At 37.5% G+C, this 23464-nt stretch overlaps 1 protein-coding gene across 2 annotated transcripts in view; it reads right to left on the reverse strand.

Annotated features, from left to right (window-relative positions):
* Positions 1–730: 730 nt before the first annotated feature.
* The window catches only part of LOC139984383 (uncharacterized), a 54244-nt gene continuing 31510 nt past the window's right edge, over positions 731–23464 (reverse strand). The window contains exons 2-5 of one of the 2 annotated variants that reach the window (XM_071998279.1): positions 4594–4881; positions 3844–3915; positions 3622–3714; positions 731–2601 (exon numbers count right to left, since the gene is read on the reverse strand). In XM_071998279.1, the coding sequence (XP_071854380.1) occupies positions 2396–2601; positions 3622–3714; positions 3844–3915; positions 4594–4738 (516 nt within the window). In that variant the 5' untranslated portion in view covers positions 4739–4881 and the 3' untranslated portion in view covers positions 731–2395. Of the gene's footprint in view, positions 2602–3621; positions 3715–3843; positions 3916–4593; positions 5929–23464 lie in introns of those variants that run through there. The other variant, XM_071998278.1, reaches the window with a different exon arrangement.

Raw genomic sequence — 23464 nt, forward strand, 5'->3', positions numbered from 1 at the left:
GTCACTCTAGGAAAATACTTTGGAATTTTGTCATTTTGTACAAAGATGGTGGAATATGCTCAATGCATAACTGTTTATTCTCCTATAATGATCGTGCCCCACCTACGCACAATTAGATACACTTTTGGACTTTTTTTCTGAATTAAAATTATATTCTCCATTATTGCCAGTGCAGCTGGTATTGCCACTCTAGGAAAATACTCTGGGACTTTGTCATTTTGTACAAAGATGGTGGAATATGCTCAATGCATAACTGTTTATTCTCCTATAATGCTCGAGCCCCCACCCACACACAATCACATACACTTTTGGACTTTGTTTCTGAAAAAAACTATATTCTCCAATAATGCCAATGCAGTTGGCATTGCCACTCTAGGAAAATACTCTGGACTTTATCATTTGTACAAAGATGGTGGAATATGCTCAATGCATAACTGTATATTCTCCTATAATGCTCGTGCCCCCACCTACGCACAATTAGATACACTTTTGGACTTTTATTCTGAAAACAAAAAATCATATTCTCCAATCATGCCATGCAGCTGGCATTGTCACTCTAGGAAAATACTTTGGAATTTTGTCATTTTGTACAAAGATGGTGGAATATGCTCAATGCATAACTGTTTATTCTCCTATAATGATCGTGCCCCCACCCACACACAATCAGATACAATTTTGGACTTTTTTTCCAAAAAAATTATATTCTCCAATAATGGTAGTGCAGCTGACATTGTCACTCTAGGAAAATACTTTGGAATTTTGTCATTTTGTACAAAGATGGTGGAATATGCTCAATGCATAACTGTTTATTCTCCTATCATAAAGTTAGTGCCCCCACCTACACACAATCAGATACACTTTTGGACTTTATTTCTGAGAAAAAAAAAATTATAATCTCCAATAATGCCAATGCACAATGATGATGGAATGCATATGGAATGTATTACTGGATATTCTCCTATAATGATCGTGCCCCCACCCACACACAATCAGATACACTTTTGGACTTTGTTTCTGAAAAAATTATATTCTCCAATAATGCCAATGCAGCTAGCATTGCCACTCCAGGAAAATACTTTAGACTTTGTCATTTGTACAAAAATAATGGAAAGCGTATATGCTCTTGTTTATGTTAAATAGTTTAGTTTAGAGACCCAAAGATGAAGAAGCCTGACATTAGCTTATTTGAGGCCATATATACGTGGTAGATCGTGGACGAACACCGGCTTATTTCAAGCCTTCTCTTTACGATAAGTGTTCAAAGGATAACGAGGCAGGTGTGTGATTTTGCTCCCATTCCTGCTACCGGGACCGCCATTTAATGTCCCCGTCCTACGGACTACAGTGTATACCCCAGCATCTGACCACTGTCTCAAATACTGAGGTAGGCAAAGGCACCCCATTTGACATCAATGCAGTGCAGCCATGACAAACAAAGTTGTTTCAAAACCAAATGCACAACTGTGTATTGTTCTATATAATGCTCATGACCCCCCCCCCCACTCCCCACAACCTGCTATCAGATACAATGCTGGCCATTTTTTCCCTGCAAAAACAAAAGTGCAGCAGAAAGTGTACTCAGTGAATACCTAACTGTGTATTCTCTAATGATTTATCAATCTATCAGACACACTTCTGGACTTTTTTTCTGAACAAAAAATTGTAGCAGAAAGTGTACTCAGAATATGCACTCAGTATTCTCTAATAATGCCAGTGCAGCTGGCATTGCCACTTTATGAAAATATGCTGGACTTTTGTCATTTTGTAAAAAGATGGTGGAATGTGTATATGCCTAATGCATTAAACTGTATATTCTCCTATAATGCTTGTGTTTTCTATAAGTGAAGCTGGCATAGCCAGTCTAGGTACATACTTCAGATTAGACACACTTTTGGACTTTTTTTCTGCAGCAAAAAATGGAACAGAAAGTGTACTCAGTAAAAAACCTTACTGTGTATTCTATAATAATGCCAGAGAAGCTGGCATTGCCAATCTAGGAAATTACTCTGGACTTTGTCATTTTGTACAAATATGGTGGAATGTGTATATGCTTAATGCATAACTGTATATTCTCTGTACTCAGTATTCTCTAATAATGCCAGTGCAGCTGGCATTGCCACTTTATGAAAATACGCTGGACTTTTGTCATTTTGTAATAATGCTTGTCCCCAATTTTGTATAATACTTGTCCCCAATGTCCCCGCCCCCCCCCCCCCTCCACAAACTCTCAGACACAATTCTGGACTATTTTCTCAACAGAAAAAATGTAGCAGAAAGATAGCAGATATTGTACTCAAAAAGTGTACTCAGTATTCTCTAATAAACCATTGCCACTCTAGGAAAATACTTATACTTTGGCATCTACACAAAGCCAAAAAATTAAAAAATGTCGCGTCTAAATGCTTGGCAGTTTTAATGATGACGAAATGTTTCTAATGCAATCCTTAATGTTTTTCCAGGTCCTTCCTGAAAAATTGGCTGGATAATTTTCCATGCATACTAAAATCTTATCCTTTCCAGGAATGGTCCCTCTCTTGATGTATTTCTTGAAGTGTTTAGTTAAAATATCCTTGTCTTCTTCTGGCCACTTTCTTGGAATGCCTTTTAAAGAGAGAAATGCCAAAATACAGGAAAACTAAGTCACTTCATTTATCAATATAATTGTTATTTTCAAAATTAGACAGTGACTCAAAGTCGAAAATTTTTGTGGCATTGCAAAAAACATAAATGGATAACTTCTATCAGTCATGCAACATACCAAAATAAATTCCTTGACTCTTTGAGATATTAATATTTTTATACTGTATACTCATCAATTTCAGAAGGTGGAATTCATAGTTTATGACACATTCCTGTCAGAAACAACACATGAAGTGGCTAGGATGCATATGATAGACTATTCTCTTATCAAAGGACAAGATAACAATTTAAACTTAACAAGGACATGTCTTAGTAAGTATGCAGTATCTATATAATACTTGAAGACAAGAAATATATCAATATTTAGGTAATAGAAGTTTGCAACTTTCTGCATCCTTTTGTATGATTTTCACAACCTCATTGACCTCACAATGCCATAACGTCATACAAAAGAAGAAATCTAACTTCAAATGGTGAAATTAAAAGAAAAAAGTTAGAACTTTCAACATTGTCTCAAAGAAATTTTCTGAAAAAGAATTGCTGAATATCTTAGTTTGCTTTTTTGTGATTGATACATGTAGAAAACTTGATGGACATGTCACAAGGGTGGAAAATGGCGACAAAATGCAAAAAGCTGCTTAAAGTTTGCTACAAAGGAGCTAACCACTCTTCAAAAAGCAGGACATATATAGAAAAATAAATGTACTTAAAATAAGTTTGTATTCAATCGACTATCACCAACCATAGCAAATTTTATGCCTCAAGTTTAAGTATTTTGTTATGAAACTAGGCTTTGCTAGTGCTTCTCAATTTGTGTTTCCAAGATGAGCATTTGGAAAGTTAGTTAGTTATTCTCATTTTTTCTCCATCACCAGGTGAGAAAGAAATCCATAAACATACAAAGTACGCAGACAGTCCATCTGTCTACTCAGTAGCCTTCATCACTCAATATACATCAAAGCCACAACTAACATTTCTTACCGGAAGTGTTTTTTGGTTTCCTTTCTGTTTTTGAGGTACTTGGCTGAGCATCCTTAGCTCTATAACACATCTGTTCAGAATGTTCAGGAATTTCTGTAAAACAGAAATAAAATTATGCATTACATTTACAGCAGCACACATAAAACTAATACACATCAAAACTTTGATTCATTCAATGAAGTAGGTCTTTAGATCAAAGCCACAACAAGTGACATTTCTCACCTGAAGTCATTTTATCCATCTTTTCATTCTGCTCAATTGTTTCACCTTCCTCCTCCAAGACCTGAGTAAGTTCTGTAGAGGAAAAAGTTTTTTCTATGAAATTAGCTCAGCAACCTACATAACACTCAGAAAGTAACATGATTTCTCATAAAATGTAAGGATTGTTTTATACAAGATTTGGAAGACCCTAACTAATGTTATAAGAGTTGTTAAGTATGTCATACTTAGTAGACTAATTGGTTCACTGCCCTCATTCTTTAAAATTTACCCAGCTTTCATATTAGCAAACTTTGAATCCAGTAGTACATCAACAGTAATTGATCCAAACATAAATGTTAGGCAAACTTAAGATGCACTTATGAACATGCTTTTTTTTTTATATAGAAATTTTCCACACAAACAACAAATTCAACCCGCAGCTACCATCTATATTGCAGTTTAGTGACTTGAATCTAGAGAATGAAGGATATGTCTTTAAAAACTAATGACCCAAGGTACAGACTAGTATCAGAAATACATTCTTAAATAGGTGGTGTCATCTTCAAAGATCTGTAGTACAAAATGCCCCAGCATTGTCAGCAGACTTTGCATGATGTCACTTTTATTTCATTTTTTGTTTTGGTGCGTTTCATCTGCGAGTCAAAATCTACACATATACGATAGTTGTGCAGTAGTTCTGCTCTCCTACGTGCGGTGATTTATTTATACAGCCCAGCCATCTCATTGCAGTTTTAACTTCTGTAAACATACCTATTTCGTCCAACGAGATCTCGTCTAAGGTCCTCCCAACAAAATTTGAAGACTTGCCCGAGTCGACTGCCATGAGTAGTTTTGCTACTTTTGCCTTTTCTAGGGTGCTGCTTGGAAGCCTATAATGTTGATGGTGAACAGCCATAGAATGGCCCAAGTGCTCAGCAAGCCATTGAGCTTGGTGCTCCCCCAGGGCAAACACTTGTACCTCACTTCAAAGCCTTCCTTATCGCACTTTAGTTCAACATGATGGAAGCAGTCCTGTTGTGGGGTGATCCTTTTATGAAACTACACAAAAAGAGATAACATCACAAAACATATAACATCAAGAAAACACATGCAGTGACTTTGAAAGCAGTTAAAAGCAGAAGCAAAATGATGTTTTAGACATCCTAACCTGAAATAAACCTATACATACATCACCCGATACTGGCTCCATGTAGTTCCAAGTAGCTAGCTCATCTTTTAAGTGAGAAGTACTGAAATAATGTAAGAAATGCCACTTCAACTAAAATTACAGAAATGTCCAATGGGCATTTCCATGAAAAAGTGGACATGGGCTCAAAATATAAAATCTGCAATCACATTTTGTCATTGGTTAAATGTTGTTGCAAACATATCCAAGTTTGTGGAATCAATATGATACCTTCCTAAATATTGATTGAATTTTAGAAATTTGCATATGAAGTGAAAGGATGCTGTAATGCAAATTTTGTGCACAAATTATTAACAAATTTGTTTTTGTTCTCCTAAGAAATTAAATGGTAATACTCAACTGATTTGTACATTTATTGCTTACATAGTGCACTAACTTCAGATATCACTACCAACCTTTTGAATATATAATCAAAAATAATATATTTTTTGCTTTATTCAAACCTCTATGTACTGTAGCTGATGTAACATGAGTTATTGAAATTATTATTTTTTCCCCATACATCAAATATGACACTATTAAAAATCTCATAATTGGATTTTGGTTTCTACTCATCATCTCAAATGTGAAACAAGTAAAGAAATGTTGTGCACCCCACTATGTTAAGTAGGGTAGGTGATGCAAATGGTAACGTGAGTTACCATGTTACGTGAGTTATCATACAGTATTATCATGCTTATAATGTCAGTGTAGTAGACAATTATGGAATAACAATTAGTTAAAAACCACTTGCGATTATCACTATTTTTTAGTTATCCCGTCTATAATCCATTAATAACATCTGGTAAATGTCAGTCTTTCCATTTATGAAATAAATGAATGAAAAAATAATAATTGTAAAAATTCTTTCAATTTCTTCCACATGGTAGCCTAACACCTCACTAAGTCAATCGGGTAATCTAGCCTAACCATCTGTTTATTGCTGAAATTGTGACACAGTTATAAGATATCTATGGAATACTTATATTATTGCTATTATCTTTGACCACATGGTAGCCTAACACCACACTAAGTCAATGGGAAAATCTTGCATAACCATCGGTATGCAAAAAAAAATGTCACACTTTGCATAGGATTCGGGTAATAAGTTAGGAACCGGGTAGTATCACGACGGGTGGGTACCCGGATACCCCTTGCAAACACTAGTTAATGTGCGTGTAAATGTCTTACAATTTAACCCTTTCGTATGCTAAAAGGAATTTTGATTTTGGTACATTAAGCTAGGCCAGATATAAGAAACGGGGGCTGCTAATGCTGTTAGACAGTGTTAGACATAGTAACCCATAACCATATAGATATTATAAAACTTACTGGTTTATATATTTACTTCGTTCCCCACTTACCTGTCTCCCCACAACCTATGCACCGCATTCTACCGTGTCTAGAATGCCCTGGTAATCTTTTAACACTGTACACCCTCACTGGCCCAAATGGCCTTCCTTCATTTTTCTACCCACAAAGTGTCTCAATGTGTTTTTCGGAGTTAGAAAAATTTTCGCGAAATTCGCCCGGATTACCTCGGATCAACATGAAATATTCCTCAATACTATCACAGGGCCTATTTAACCTCGCCACTTGCAATTTAACAAACTTTATCATTGATGTCAATTGTTTTGGCCATTTCCTCCACTGTTCATTGGCTCTACTGTTGAATGATATGGAGCACTGCAGTGATTCCTACATAATATGAAACTGCAAATAAGTTAATAACAGTTACACTGTGTTACAAAGTGAACACAAGAAGTAATTTTATTAAAGCTTGAAACTGTTACATAAAAATTAGTAAGATTGAATTGTGTCAGCAACTTATTTTTTATTAACTGTTATGCGTGGACAAATTGTAACGTGAGTTACCGTGTCTTGCATCATTTTTATGCAACTGGACAATGATATAGGAATTTTTTGGCAACCTATATGTTTACTATAGTAGGTAAGGTATAACTACCAAATTTCACTTGTCTTAGAGTTCACTTAGTATGAGGACACTTTTTAAGTAAAATTTGTTTACCAGTTTTGGCGCTTTTAGATATGTACGTGAGTTACCGACTCAATTTTCCCTATACAATCTACATGAAGCAAATTTTTGATTTTTTTTTTTTACTTAGGTATGCCGTCAGCATTGTGGTAACTACTATAGAAGAAGTAATGTTGTGTTAGTAAAATATATGGTACAAAGAGAAGACGAAAAACATCAGAAATTAATGTGAGTTACCGTGGAAATGCAAAACTTGACAAAAAATGTTAGTTTATGACTAACTCAAAAAACAAGTAAGATAAAACAACAAGAGCAGCAATATCTCAAAGACAACGGTACTTAGCCGTGTGTTAAAGGTTAATAACCACTGTGGTTTCTCAAGTTCTGTAATAGTAATATGCATGATACCAAGTTTAATATAACCATCATGTAATGTACCTGTTAAAATCTAACTTAAATTTGCAGTTCTACAATTTGCATATTCACACATTTGACCCTGTGAGGCTGTGACCCCGTTAATAAATATGATATACAAGGAACCAAAACATTTAAGGTCTGATACAATGCTACCAGTGAAATAAACTTCTCTTCTTTAGACTGTACTGAGAGTTTCACATTTTAATCAGATAACTTGACTATCTATAAAGCAGACTGTATGTGCTAATACCATGGAAGCGCTACAGTAATACAATGTACCTGGCAGTTAACAAACCTTTGAAGTCAAAACTAAAAGAAACCCCCCCCCCAACATGACCCCCCAAAAAAGTAAATGGTTTATTCATAAAGTGCCCATTTGTTGTGAATAAAATGAGACTACTGGTCTAACCAGGGAGTTGTCCATAACAACTCCCTGGACAGAGCATGAATTTTCTCTATGCAGACTCTTTCCAAATGCATAAGCTTTATCACTGTGCAAATGGGTTACAGTACATGCTTGTAGTGATACCATATGCATTCCTCCTCTCTAGTGACTGTTCCCAGTAGCAAGACATATGATCCCATCCAGCTCTCACATAGGCCTATGGTCTTCTTGTAATGACTATACACAGTGAATTCATGAGAGTTCAATCTGGCTGTAAGGCATGTTTATAAATGAAATCTGATACATTCCTTTCGAAGTTGCAAAGAAAACAAGTGCACTATTTCAATGGTTTCTTCCTTATAAGATGGGAGTATACTGTTGTCTACATAATAACTACCAAATGGGAAAATTTCCTGTTCATCCTAGAATTGCCTTTCCCATGGATAGTTTGAATGCACCAAGTAACTTCACTGACACAAACTACTTGTAAGGCCTGTAATGATAAATATTTTCTGTAAGTTAAGTCCTATTATGCATTTTATTGTAAAATAACCTCACAAGGAAACCAAATTGTCTTTTATTTCTTTGCAATGTCACACCTTCACATTGATGAAATTTTGAAATAACAATTAAACCCAAATAGGCCAAAAGCCTGTCCCATATGATTTCACCCCATTTAGCCCAGAAGGTTTGACCCCTTAAAGTTACTTAGACCATCTAGGCCATTCACAAAAAAATTGTCAGCTCAACCCCAGTGGTCGGGTTCAGACCCCAGACCCCCTGAAAAAGACCCCCCGGGCGGGTTAATTTCACCCCATCTAGCCCATGGACCAAACTTTGTCAGAAGGAAGTAGTATGGTTGTACATTACAAAAAAGGCAAAACTGACAAAATTCCTGGTCGGGAAGGGGTTGTCAGACCCCCCACTAAGTCACCCCCAGTCGGGTTGATTTCACCCCATCTAGCCCATGGACCAAACTTTGGCAAAAGGAAGTAGCATGGTAGTATGTTACAAAAATGGAAAAACTGACAAACTTGTTGGTCGGGAAGGTGATGTCAGACCCCCACAAAGTTTACCCTGACCCACCCCCCAAAAGGCAGGTTGATTGCACCCCATCTAGCCCATGGACCAAACTTTGTCAGAAGGAAGTAGTATGGCTGTACATTACAAAAAAGGCAAAACTGACAAAATTCCTGGTTGGGAAAGGGTTGTCAGACCCCCCACTATGTCACCCCTAGTCGGGTTAATTTCACCCTATCTAGCCCATGTACCAAACTTTGTCAGAAGGAAGTAGTATGGCTGTACATTACAAAAAAGGCAAAACTGACAAAATTCCTGGTCGGGAAGGGGTTGTCAGACCCCCACAAAGTTTACCCTGACCCACCCCCAAAAGGCGGGTTGATTGCACCCCATCTAGCCCATGGACCAAACTTTGTCAGAAGGAAGTAGTATGGCTGTACATTACAAAAAAGGCAAAACTGACAAAATTCCTGGTTGGGAAAGGGTTGTCAGACCCCCCACTAAGTCACCCCCAGTCGGGTTAATTTCACCCTATCTAGCCCATGGACCAAACTTTGTCAGAAGGAAGTAGTATGGCTGTACATTACAAAAAAGGCAAAACTGACAAAATTCCTGGTCGGGAAGGGGTTGTCAGACCCCCCACTAGGTCACCCCCAGTCGGGTTGATTTCACCCCATCTAGCCCATGGACCAAACTTTGGCAAAACCAAACTTTGTCAAAAGTTAGTAGTATGGATGTACATTACAAAAAGTAAAACTGACAAAATTCCCAGTCGGGGAGGTGTTGTCAGACCCCAACAAATGTCACCCTCACCCACTCCAAAAGGCGGGTTGATTTCACCCCATCTTAGCCCACAGACTTAACTTTGTCGAAAGGAATTAGTATGTCTGTACATTAAAATAAAGGAAAATCTGACAAAATTGCTGGTCGGGAAGGGGTTTTCGGACCCCCCAAAAGGTGCCCCCACCCAGCCAATTCAATTCACGCAATCTAATCATAGACCAGAATTTTGTTTAAAGAAAGTATTCAAGACATTGTATTATAAAACATGGAAAAACTTACCGAATGGTCTGAAAGCAAAGATGTACCCATTCTGGTCACATGGGCCACTTTTGTATTTGTGTAACATAATATATACCGTAAAAGCAAGAAATGGATACATGTAGAACCAGGAACAAATGTTAAATATGAAAAGTTTTTACACTTGTAAAGCAGATTCCTTTGCATGAAAAATGTAGAAAATAACAACATGCTTTCAACAGGACCAGCCCCAGTTCATGTTGGTAGAATAAGTTTGCTTGTTCAACATGGTTGTTTGGACTGGAAATTACCATACTTGTGTCTTCAATATGACAAACAGTCATGGAAAACTATAATAATTATTATTTAACAAGATAATTTAATTTAGGAAATACCATCCACAAAAGAGGAAATAGTTACAGCTAGAACCCCACCAAACATTGCATTTGAACAAACATGGCGAATGTGGCCTCACTCAGTTTTAAGGCCATTCTGTTATTGGGCACAATGCGATTAAAGGTTTTAAAATGCAAATGGTTATTCTTAAAAGTCTATGTCTTTTTGATTAGTTCCTATGATACAGTACGTCTCTGTCATTGTTCACCATCAGGTCACTTGCATAATTCTATTGTGTCCATCTTATCAATCCACCTCTTCTGCAAATATTTTAAGTAAAGTGTGATTTGTAAACAAATTGCTAAGGTAAAGTTTACCAGTTACAGGATTTTCGACAGATAAACCGCAGTTATGAAGCCTCGATCAAGATTGATTTGCCAAATTTGGGTTCAAAATGTGAAAATTATTAGATATAAAAATAAAGGGAAATCCAGATATCTGATTTTTCAGACAAGCAGTGTCTGCACGATTTGAATAATGCACTTATTTTCCAGCATTCTTGTCTGGAACACAACTTTTTTGGGGTGGTCTGAAAGGGGAAGGGTACACCCGCCACAACACCCCCTAAATCAGACACTAAATACAGATCAAATAGTTGAAATATGCTCTTGGTTTTTTTTTTTTTTTTTGGGGGGGGGGGGAGGGGGAATACTGCCTTTTCACCTATGATGTAAATCAAATTAAACTTCCAGATTTTGTAAATATTCCTTGATTTCAACCAAATAATCTTTATACTGGCATATGTTACCAATTGTAGGTTTAAAAAGAAACAATATCAGTACTTAATTATTGGTTGCAATAGTACAATGTGAGCTACTATAGAAATCTAACCCATAGGATACATATATATTTAAGGAAATGCCAAAAATGAAATGAAAACAATTGCACAAGGAAAGTATGCATTCGTAACACAAAAACAGCTGAAGCATTGGAGGGGGGCAGCTTCAATAATATAATTGAGTGGTCAAGCCTCCCCCCAAATAAACTTCTTTGATTAACCAATTATAGATCTGTCATATCTATAACTATTTGAAAAGGCTTCAGAAATTAGAAGAATGTTCCTATTAACGATATCTAATATGCCAAAGGGTCCCCAATATTTTTTTGTTCCACCTCTGCTGTAACACCATATATTATGGGACCGAGCAGATAACTGGGTTGCAGGCCATTAACTATAGCAGGTCTTATTTTTTACATGAATAAAACATGGGAATAGAGCAATTTGGTGAAAGTGGAGGACCAACTATGGTCACATAACAGGATGTGGGCAAGGTTGTACAGTAATACAGACATAAGACAAAGAGGGTCAATGTATTGTCTTATGAATTAAAACATTTCCAGCAAAAGGCAGGAGAAACTCCTCCCACAAGATTCTCATCTATATCAGTATGTTTATTAGGCCAGGGATGCCTACCCATAATTTTTACTTAGGTGCTATAGTAAAAAAAAATCAAAATGTTTTAAACTGACCAAAAACAGGAGCATCATTGTGTTTCAGTCACTTCCTTGCCTAGCAACTTTGGACTGCTTGTCACCAAAAAAGATGAAGCAATTAAGAAAGGCAAGCCATAATGGACATTGAAGGCTCTTTTGAATTACATAGAATATCTCCTCTCATAAATATAATCATTAAATATTTATTTTTGTAATAATTATGTTTATATTTTTATCATCTCAGTTCATGGGTAAAAGACAATGGGTAGGGGCTCTTTGTAGGGGTCTGACAACCCCTTCCGAACAGCAATTTTGTCAGATATTCCTTTTTTTTAACGTACAGACATACTACCTTCTTTTGACAAAATTTGGTCTATGGGCTAGAAGGGGTGAAATCAACTCGCCTTTTGGGGTTGGGTGAGGGTGACCTTTGTGGGGGTCTGACAACACCTTCCCGACTAGGAATTTTGCCAGTTTTACACTTTTTGTAATGTACATCAATACTACTTCCTTTTGACAAAGTTTGGTCCATGGGCTAGATGGGATGAAATCAACCCTACTGGGGGTGACTTAGTGGGGGGTCTGACAACCCCTTCCTGACCAGGAATTTTGTCAGTTTTACACTTTTTGTAATGTTCATCCATACTACTACCTTTTGACAAAGTTTGGTATCGCAAAAGTTTGGTCCATGGGCTAGATGGGGTGAAATCAACCCGACTGGGGTGACCTAGTGGGGGGTCTGACAACCCTTTCCCGACCAGGAATTTTGTCAGTTTTGCCTTTTTTGTAATGTACAGCCATACTACTTCCTTCTGACAAAGTTTGGTCCATGGGCTAGATGGGGTGAAATCAACCCGACTGGGGGTGACTTAGTGGGGGGTCTGACAACCCATTCCCAACCAGGAAATTTGTCAGTTTTGCCTTTTTTGTAATGTACATCCATACTACTACCTTTTGACAAAGTTTGGTATTGCAAAAGTTTGGTCCATGGGCTAGATGGGGTGAAATCAACCCGACTGGGGTGACCTAGTGGGGGGTCTGACAACCCTTTCCCGACCAGGAATTTTGTCAGTTTTGCCTTTTTTGTAATGTACAGCCATACTACTTCCTTCTGACAAAGTTTGGTCCATGGGCTAGATGGGGTGAAATCAACCCGACTGGGGGTGACTTAGTGGGGGGTCTGACAACCCCTTCCCAACCAGGAAATTTGTCAGTTTTGTTTTTTTTGTAATGTACAGCCATACTACTTCCTTCTGACAAAGTTTGGTCCATGGGCTAGATGGGGTGAAATTACCCCGTCCGGGGGGTTATTTTTCAGGGGGTCTGGGGTCCGAACCTGACCACTGGGGTTGAGCTGACAATTTTTTTGTGAATGACCTAGATGGTCTAAGTAACTTTAAGGGGTCAAACCTTCTGGGCTAAATGGGGTGAAATCATATGGGACAGGCTCCCAGACTAAAACAATCCAAGCATGTTTCTCTGTGTATACAAGCTGAGTGTCTACCTCATTGAAAGATGGATTCCAGCTATGTGGGCATGTACTGTACTGTGCTTCTCTGTGCTGTGAAGGGGGGGGGAGGGGGAAGGGAGGGGGAAACAGAATTTTTGATTGTCACAAGGCAAAACCTTTCACTAAAAGGGTGGTATATCCATGGGCATCCGCAGAAAGCTTGCATGGCAGGGGCAAACACATTTCCAAGGTTAAATAAAAAATGTTTTGACTTATGCTGGCGACATAATGTCATTATCACATTGAGTGTCAAAGGCGCAAAGCCCTTGATTTTATAAATTAGATTGCTTCTGTGGCAATTTCCAATGCCAAAATCTTTGTGTTCCAGGATATTTTTAAGTAAACAATATGCCTTTGATTAAAGTTAAATATCAGATCACAACATTTGTGGTACCTTTTGTTTGATTTTGTGGGGGAAGGGGGAGGGGGAGGGGGAATTCCCAAGATGCATTTCCCAAAATGCATTTACCAATATTCAAATGATTAGCAATAAGTGGGAAAAATCAGCCCTTGATGCCAAAAATAGCACCATGTTGCATCTATGCTTCTTAAACATGAAAGAGATTATTCTAAAGGAATACAGACCTTGAAAGTGTCTTCTACAAACTATATTGTTAGAACTAGGTGAGCATAAAATGTGTAATTGTCATAATCCCAAAATGTCTGCCTTGTTCCAGGCGGAATACCAATTAAGCCTAATTTTAATTATATCTTTTCAAATAAATGAAAAGGCATGTATACAAATAAGGGTCAAGAGACCCGGCAGAAGCTCTCATAAAAGGTTAAGTCTATATAGATGATGCTAGGGGCTCAGCGGGCCGTGGACCCTACTGATGCATTTTTCATATATAGTCAAGCGGGGTAAAAAAAACAATTTACCTAAAGTTTGCTCTAAAAATTGATGAGTAAGAGGTACTGTTTCGGTTCTAATGTTCAAGTGTGTGGAGTAGGATTCTCTTAAAGAGAATCTAACAAAAATTCTCCGCTTCCTGTATAGTCATGGTTTATTTGGTTTTAATTCCATCAATGCAACTTACACTTATCTAGCGTCATACTTTCATTGTGTCACATTTTGTACTTCTCATTCGACTGCCAAGTATTGCTGACGAAGGTCCCAGGGGGACCGAAAATTCCGATATATTTTCTAAAACTTACTCCTTATTTGTCAATTATGAGTCATATCTTATTTCTCTGGTTTTCTCTAATAATATTTTCTTTTGGAGTAAACGTGGATTTTCGTTATATATTATATATATATATAACTTTCGGGCAAAACAATTTTTGCCCCCCCCCCCCCCCAAACTGAAATGGTCCTGTACGCCTATGCAATAAAGGCAACATTTAAAGCAACATTACTACTACATTGATCACCCTACAGTAAGTAGAGTGCTATAATTGGGGACTATACAGACTACCTTTAAGTAGCCTGGTAAATCACAACCATTTACTAGTTCAGTTCCATTGTTACAGGTTCACCTGGCTCCTATGGATAGGTACATTGATTGCCTGTCCTAAACTATTCAGGCATAACAAAGAACCCACTGTTAGCCCTACTGAATTTAGTGTGGCTCACAGACAACTAATCTGCTAAGCTTCTTAAGTTCTGGCTAACTTTCTGTCAACAATAAAACTAAAGTGAGAGCCTATATTTAAAGAGATAAACTAACTAGTACTGCATGTTAGCAAGTGTTTAGTGTATAATTTGTTAAATAGTGTACAGTGCTAGATTTTACTGTAGATAAATTCAAAGCAAACAATCGTGTATTATGGTGCCTAAAATATTTGGAAGAATTAAGACGTGTAATAATTTGAAAATATTTGTCGAAATGTTTTACTTTTCCCAACTTATATCACTGAAAACAGATCCATATACCTATTACAAAGAAATGATAGGCTTACTATAGTGTTCATTTGGGATGCACAGAATCTTCTCAGAACCCAATCTTCTAAATTCTTAATGTTATGCTGTATTGGCCCCAAATATGCCAGATATTCAAATATGGTCACATTTGATCAAAATTCTTAAACTGTTTTATTACCACCTTGGAGGAAATGTACCTCACTGGGACATTCAGTCTTCTTATGTGTTCATTTCAAATATCTGAGAACAATTTGGTAAGTAAAGACCTCCAGGAATGTACTCTTTGGAAACTTCTAGCAATTATAGAGTGCTTTACTTTGGGGCCTATACAGACTTTTCAGTTCCTTGCTATTACTTTCTGTTAACTACAGTACATATATGACTTAAGTGGAATCAGAGGCCTATTTTTAAAGAGATTAACTGGTACTGCATGGTAGCAATTGTATATAGTGATTAATTTTTAAAAGAGTGTAGTGAACCTGTGCAGAGCTAGAAAAACATAGATAAATTCATAGCATGTTCATTTTATCCTCATTAACGGTGACATCCCTATGTTCCAACGTCTCTATGTTCCGATGTCTCTATGTTCCAACAATTTGTTTGGACTCTTAATTTTTTTTGACCAAAATTTTTTCTGACCCAATTTTTTGGGGGAGACTCAATCTTTTTGGTCCCCCATTTTTAGGACCAAATTTTTGGGTGGACTTAATTTTTTGGGCCCCAAATTTTTGGGGACCCAATTTTTTTGGGGGGACTCAATTTTATTGGACCAACATTTTTTCTGACCTACCTTTTTTTGGAGGACACAATTTTTTGGACGCACCACAATTTTTTTCATGAAAAAGAAGGGCCCAAAGTTTGTTATGAGTTTGTTTTGGTCCGAAAAAAGTTGGTCCGAAAACATGTTGGTCAAAAATTTGGGTCCAAAAAAAGTTAAGTCCTAAAAAATTTGGGTAAAAAAAATTGAGTCCAAAAAAATTGTCGGAACATAGAGACGTCGGAACATAGAGATGTCAGAACATAGAGATGTCAGAACATAGAGATGTCAGAACATAGAGATGTAACCTCATTAACAGTACTAATATAAATGGATGCAGATCCTTATATATACCTTTGGTGAAGAACTGATAGGCTTACTATAGTGCTGATGTGGGATGTGCAGATATAACATTATTGTTACAATTAATTAATTATATCTGAGTACTTGCATTTCATTTAGTGGACTGCTGAGTCCAAGGCCCCCTGAGTCCCAGTCCAGCAAAAGTGGACCCGAGTCAGGACTCAGGTCCAGACTACAGCTTTGATATTTAGAGCATGGAGAATGGGGGTACCAGGGAATAATTTAGTGCTCAAATTTTGCGTAGCAGTTCTGAGGTTTTTCATTTCTTTAGCTTAAAATCGTTGAAAACACTAGGGTTATGCATGCAAAAAACTGCTACACAATTTTTCCATTGGTGTAGGAATTTGACCAGATTGTGTAGCAAAATGAGAAGGGATACTGGATAAATTATTTGCTGGGTATAGTGCAGACGAAGAAAATACTAAAGTTGGGCTTTCCTGCAAGAGGTCCCGTGCTAATGACAGCTGGTGGGGTTTGGAAACAACCAGTTACCATGCACCACAAACTCAGATATTAACAAAAGGGACCATCATCAGGGCCCCCCAGTCCCCTACATGGCCCCCAGTCAGCTCATTTGGCCCCACCCCTAATAAAGGTCCCTATTTCGGCATTTAAAAGAAAATTTAAAAGATAACACTAACCTAAGAATTAATTTACACATGACATCTTATGGCATTTATAAGCTATGTCTACCATCAGAATGCCATAGCAAACTTTAATATTTCGTTGTTGCCATAACAATGACTAAACCTCATCGACCTCCAGATCGGTATGATACTATGACACTCCAGTGCCACCTTCAGTTTCGCAACAAAAAAATTACTAGGCCGCCTAGCATGCTTTTACTACTACTATAAAAATGCGAGTATTGTAAGTTGATGTTTTTTTTAACAATTGAGTCGGCATTTTCAAATAAACAAGTACTACTGGCCTAGGAAATAACATATACATATTGCACCAAAATACAAGGAGGTTTCTAAAATCCAAAAAATTCTCAATAGACACCCCTCCCCACACACAACCATAGTGTACTAGTAAATAACATTTTCAAAATGGGGTGCTAAAGGGGAATCCCTCCCCTTATACTCCTCCCCACGTTTCCTACACCTAACCAGTACTGTCTTATAACCTATTTTATTGCACCATATCTCATCTAGGAGCTTTCTAAAATCCAAAAATTCTCAAAGAGGGAGGGGGACACCCCTTAATCCCCTTGCACCCCTCCCCCAACTTTTCTCCACACAACAAATACTGGGAAATTACCTATAAATATTGCACCATATTTCATCTAGGTTTCTAAAATCAAAAAATTTCTCAGAGGACACCCCTCCCCACACACAACCATAGTACTAAGGAATATCCTATGAATATTGCACCACATTTCATCTAGGAGCTTTCTAAAATCCCAAAAATTCTCATAAAACATGTCATCTCAAAAAAAGTTTTGATGCAATTTGCAATGCCTGGGAAGTACCATGTAACACCATTACAGGCAACCTGGGGGGGGGGGAAGGGGGTCTGCCCTATATCCATAAGGTCCGCTATTCATAAGGTTCATTGTTCATAAGGTTCGTTATTCATAACAAGCATTATTTTTATAAAAAGGTTCGCTATTCATAATGGAAATAAAGTTCGTTATTCAAAATAAAAAGGGATCATAATTCATAAGGTCCAGTATTCATAATGGAAACAAAGGTTCGATATTCATAATGGGCAAAAAGGTTCGTTATTCATAATGGGACAAAGGGTTCGTAATCCATAATAGACAAAAGGTTTCGTTATTCATAATGGAAAGAAAGGTCTGATATTCATAATGGAGCGAAGGGTCCGTTATTCAAAATGGGACAAAAGGTTCGTTATTCATAAAAGGAGAAAGGGTCCGATATTCATAATTGAACAAAGGGTTCGAAATCCATGATGTGAAAAAAGATTCGTTATTCATCATAGGAGAGAAGTGCATCATACAAGTGCAAAAGACGTCCTCTATTTTCGCAGACGCCTATAGTGTTCAACCACTGGCCTCAACATACTTTTTATTCATAGAGGGGGGACACAGGGGGCACAACTGTCCTATGGGGGGCACCACCAGATGCTGGGCGGATGCATAACTTTGCAGAGAATATGAGCCACACACTATCAAGACCATGCTTCACCCTATACCCCCTGCAGCAAAACCTACATTTTCGACATATTAACGGCATAAACTTGTACGTTTCCTAAAGGGGGTCCTTTTCCTCATTGTGAATGATACTGAACCTTTTCGGCTATGCCTATTATGAATAACGGACCCTTTGTTCCATTATGAATCTATATATATCTATTTATGGATTACGAACCCTTTGCTCTATTATGAATATCGAACCCTTCGTCCTATTATGAATAATGAGCCTTTTTTAATCATTATGTATATCGAACCCTTTTACCAATTGTGAACAACGAACCTTTTTTTTTCATTATGAATAACAAACCTTATGAACAATGAACCTTTTGGCTCATTATGAATAGCGAACCTTATGAACAATGAACCTCATGGATATAGAACCTAATGAATATCGGGCTGTCACCACCTGGGGGGCATTTTGGCATAGATTTTCTTGGTACACTATATTCGCCAACTGATTGTGGCCCTTCGCTTAGATGGTCCCTTTTGTGAAATGGCCACCCCCCCCACTTAGAATTTCTCAAAAAAGGCCCTGACCATCATTGTGGTACTAACTAAGTGGAACACCTTCATCGGTTGGCCTTTAGCATATAACAAAGAAATATTTTGCCAAAAATGCCTTCCAGACTGCCAGAAACAGCACTTCCCATGCATTGTCAGTTGCAGCTAAACCCTCTGTATTTTGACATCATCTCATGTTTTAAATATTTAGACATCCATAAAATAAAAGTTTAATAAGCTTTTATATTTACTTTTGGTTACAATTGTTACATCAATAACCAGACATATAAGGCACACTAGGGCAGGATGGGGGTACATAGCATACTGCCTAGGGAAAAAGCCATATGGGAAGTTAAGGTATAAATCATTTGTACAGAGTATTATTATTATTTACACTAGTGAGTATGTTTAAAAGCCCTAAGGTTTTTATTACTTTCGCTTTGAACACTTTATGGGATCCAGGGACCCCCTGCAGGCCCTGGAAGCTATATGGATTAGCTGCCCCTTAAGGCTTAAAATGGTCTAATTTCATCCAATCAGCTGAAGTTTCACTGATGGACCATGTTAATTACATGGTCATTAATGGTCTTTCAATACAACACATTTGTTTCAAGTTTACCCTTCTTACCATGCTCACATACACATTATTTGCAAAGGTTACATCAGTTACACTTTTCTGAAGAATTAAACTGGCCAAATTGACCAAAACAATCCAAATACACTTTATTTAACCTTAATAAAGCTTCCTGTTAGAAAAACCTAGTTGTTACAAGATTTGACCATAGGTGGAAATGTTGGGGCTCCAAGGAAGAATGAATAAAAATAATAAATAAATTAAAAACATAGAGGGGCGTGTGAGGGTTCTCACCCCCACACCTAGATTCAGCAATGGTACACGGGTAAATATCATCACTTTTATAGGTACTGGGTGTGTACTGAATAATTAAAGGCATATTTTGCATTTAGTTTGTTTTATTTTTTATTTCTACTGGCTTTCACTGTTATACACTACCCTACAGGCAGTGATCGAAATAACAAAATAAATAAATTTAGGAGGTCCCATGAGCCTGATGCCCCTAAAACATACAAGGGGCCCTAGAGATGGACAGTGACTAGCCCAATCCAAAAGGTGACAATAATAAACTTAAACCCTTTTAAATCACGCCCAATCCGTAAAATTTTACCCCAAAATTTGTGCAACTCAACCAGCTGGATGTATTGTTACAAATAAGTGTAAATGCTGAAGGCAGTTTCAACTATCCCGAAAGATTGAGCAGAAAACTTCTGAAAGTATATCATAAAAAAATAAATAAATTTGAATGTTGTACAAAATGCAACTGTTTCATGGAAACAAGGCTCTAGTTCATCCATTCATAAATACTAGAACACCAGAGCTGTTGTTTTTTAGTGGAAAGGAGAACAGACTTTTTGTCATTCATGAACACAAGAAACAGGTGTTTGCGTAGGATACAATGGGTCTTTATTGAGTGTTGTATTGTGAATGAAATTACAGTCTCCATATTTGAATTGACATTGGAAAATTAAGTATTTTATTTCAAAGAAACAAAGGGGGTGGGGGGGGGGGCGGGGACAGAGAATCATAGTTTAGATTCAAATCAATTTTTGAATAAAATGTGTGGTCTCCTCTCCTCCTCTCCTTCTTTCTTTTTTGCCCCTCTCCAAGTTCTTTCTCTGACCCTTAAGAGGGGTTATGTTGTTATTCAAAGTCAAAAGGGAACAGTCTCAAAACATGAATTCACGTTACCCTAAAGTGATGTTACGATACCAGAAAATTACAGATGTGTAATATTTATAAGAGTCCTTCACTCTCCTCAAATGCCAGTCAAATTTGATCAGTTCAGCAATTGTATCGTGTAAGGAATTGCTCACACATGGTAATTTGAAATATGATCTAAACATATTCCTAAACCCATTGGTGTAACCAGCAGCAGGCTTCCAATGACTCCTACTTGAAGGTGCATGAGCTGATTACAGTCCATGAGACCGAAGGTCCGCGAGACCGAAAATAAAAAGGTCCGCGAGACCGAAATTAAAAAAAAGGCCCACGAGACCGAAGTTCCGCGAGACCGAAGTTAATTAGGGGTCAACTTTTAACCTCCAGCCCGTAACATTTGACACAATTTCCTCATAATAAATTTTAAAATAATTTAACTTCCGAACTTTTTGTACATTTTGTAGCACAAACACACAAAAATGCTTCTGGTTTTCGGTAATGTGACAGGTATTTTTTTCAAGAAATACCCGTAGCATCAACCTATGGTGACGCTTCCATTTTTCGGGCAAGGTTTTGGAAATTTTGGGCAAAGAACGTCATGCCCCCCTTCCTAAAGTGAAATTCTTCCATAGGCTTATGAGTCCCCCTCCTACCCACCCACCCCCACCATGTCTCAAGACCCTGTATACACCACTACTCTCCCCGGGACGCCGATCAACATTTTTCGCATGTTGAGAATATTAATCAGACACGGGTTTGCTCGTCCCCCCTAAAATGTTGATGATATCGCCGCCAATGTTAACAACTATCAACAATAGGCTGTTGGCAATGAACGTCGAGTTGGTAACTTGGTACAACCGAGCTGGACTCTAACAACTCCCTGGAACAACTGCCATAGACAATCATACACAAATCAAGCATAGTGTTGTATTACGTATTGGCCAATGACGTTTGTAGCTTTTAAATATTCATATTATGGGTGAGGTTTATTTGGATCCCAACGAAAAAATATCTTCGAGAAAAACAAAACAGTTGAAAGTTTTAAATTTTTCGACTTTAATGCCACCATTTGAAGTAAGATTTGAATAGATAAGCTAGTTATGTATGTCGTTATCATTGTGGATTCATTGAGGTTGAGAGAAAAAAAAGACGCAAAATGCTGCTTTAAAGTCCAGACATTGGACAATAAACAAGAGTCATCCTACTGGAGAAATTATAAAGAGAACTATGTTTGTCTTTCTGATATAATATGTAAAAGAACATGTAAAAGAATTCAAACAGGAAAAAAATCTGCTGATAATATGATATCATATGATAATGATGAAACTGGAAAAACATTGCACCAGATCGCATCTAAGGACCTTCAATTGTTCACAAAAATCTCAACAGAGACCCTCCCCCCCATATCAATCTCAAAATGTGCCCCGCTTTAAATTTCTGGCTACGACGATGTCGTGGGGCCTAGTAGGGCCGTGTGGTCAAGTGGTTAAGGCAGTGGACTTGTGATCTAAGGATTACAGGTTCGAGCCCTGGCCAGATCATTGCTTTGTGTCCTTGGTCAAGGCGCTTTATCTCCATTGCCTCTCTTCACCCAGGTGTATAAATGGGGACCTGCGAGGTAACTTGTAAATATAGTTGCGTGCGCCGGTTTGTGGTGCACTGTGGTGCCCCAGGAGAGATTGATTGAATTGTGCACACTTTGGTGTGTGGGTGTGACAAGTTACCAATGACCAGGGGTTAATAATTATCAGCGCACTGAGACTTAAGTGTGTATTTGCGCTTTATAAGAACTTTTTTTAATTTCGGTCTCGCGGACCTTTTTTTAATTTCGGTCTCGCGGACCTTTCTTTAATTTCGGTCTCGCGGACCTTTTTTTAATTTCGGTCTATCGAACCTTCGGTCTCGGGGAATTCCCCCCATGAGCTGCAGGCACAAGTTTTAAAATTATCAAGATTAGAAAACAATGGCCAACTCCCATATCCATACCTTAATTGCTCTGTTACTAAGACTAAAAAAAAATGTTAAAACTTGAGGCAGTTTTCAATGAAGGAGGAGGCAATAATATATGATGTGGATGGAAACTGCATAGAAAGATATTTTTTTTCACAAGTACCGTATCCAGTTTTGGTAACACTTGTTATCGCTCTTCCATAGGCTACATGACTGTATGTATGGCATCTAAAATGGTATCCTTTATTTATGTTCATTTAAGCCCCCAGTTCAAGCCTCTACACATCCATGTTGACCATATTTATACCTTTGACAAATTATTTTTTACCTTATAAAAAGGCATTTAAAGAAGAGGGACTGAGTTTCTGTCCTGTTTTATTGAGACTTTGGATCCTAATTGTACCCCACTTTTTCACATAGGTTCACTTGAAAAGCCTGCAACATCGGAACACAGATTTAAAATGCATTTTAATCTTATTTATGTTAAAGCCAGTTTACGGTTGAAGTTAATGCATAATCGGAGTTAACTGATGTCTTTCATGGAACCATTTAGGATCAAGGATTCACTTCAAAACACAACAACTTGAGACCTAACATGTGTTAGGTATACTGAGCTCTACCATGTCAGATCTAAGGAAGTGGTAGAGCATCTATGAATGGGTGACCAATCTCAGCAATGCAATTCATAGGTGTCAAGGGGGAGTGGGGGTGGTCACCCACAAAACAATATAATCGTGTTGAAACCATCATTTTACCCCCCCCATGAAAAAGTATCAATAGACCCCCCAAAAAAAAGTTGCAGTTGAAATCAACTCAAATATGTCACCCTATCTCTTATCAGGAGTTGAGAAAATGCCATAATTATTCCAAAATAGTTAGGAAAATTTGACCCAAATATAGTGAATTTATTGTCAGAATTAATAAAGTCCACCAGAAATTGGGAATTTGTT

The sequence above is a fragment of the Apostichopus japonicus genome, chromosome 17, assembly GCF_037975245.1.
Source record: "Apostichopus japonicus isolate 1M-3 chromosome 17, ASM3797524v1, whole genome shotgun sequence".
Lineage (NCBI taxonomy): Eukaryota > Metazoa > Echinodermata > Holothuroidea > Aspidochirotida > Stichopodidae > Apostichopus > Apostichopus japonicus.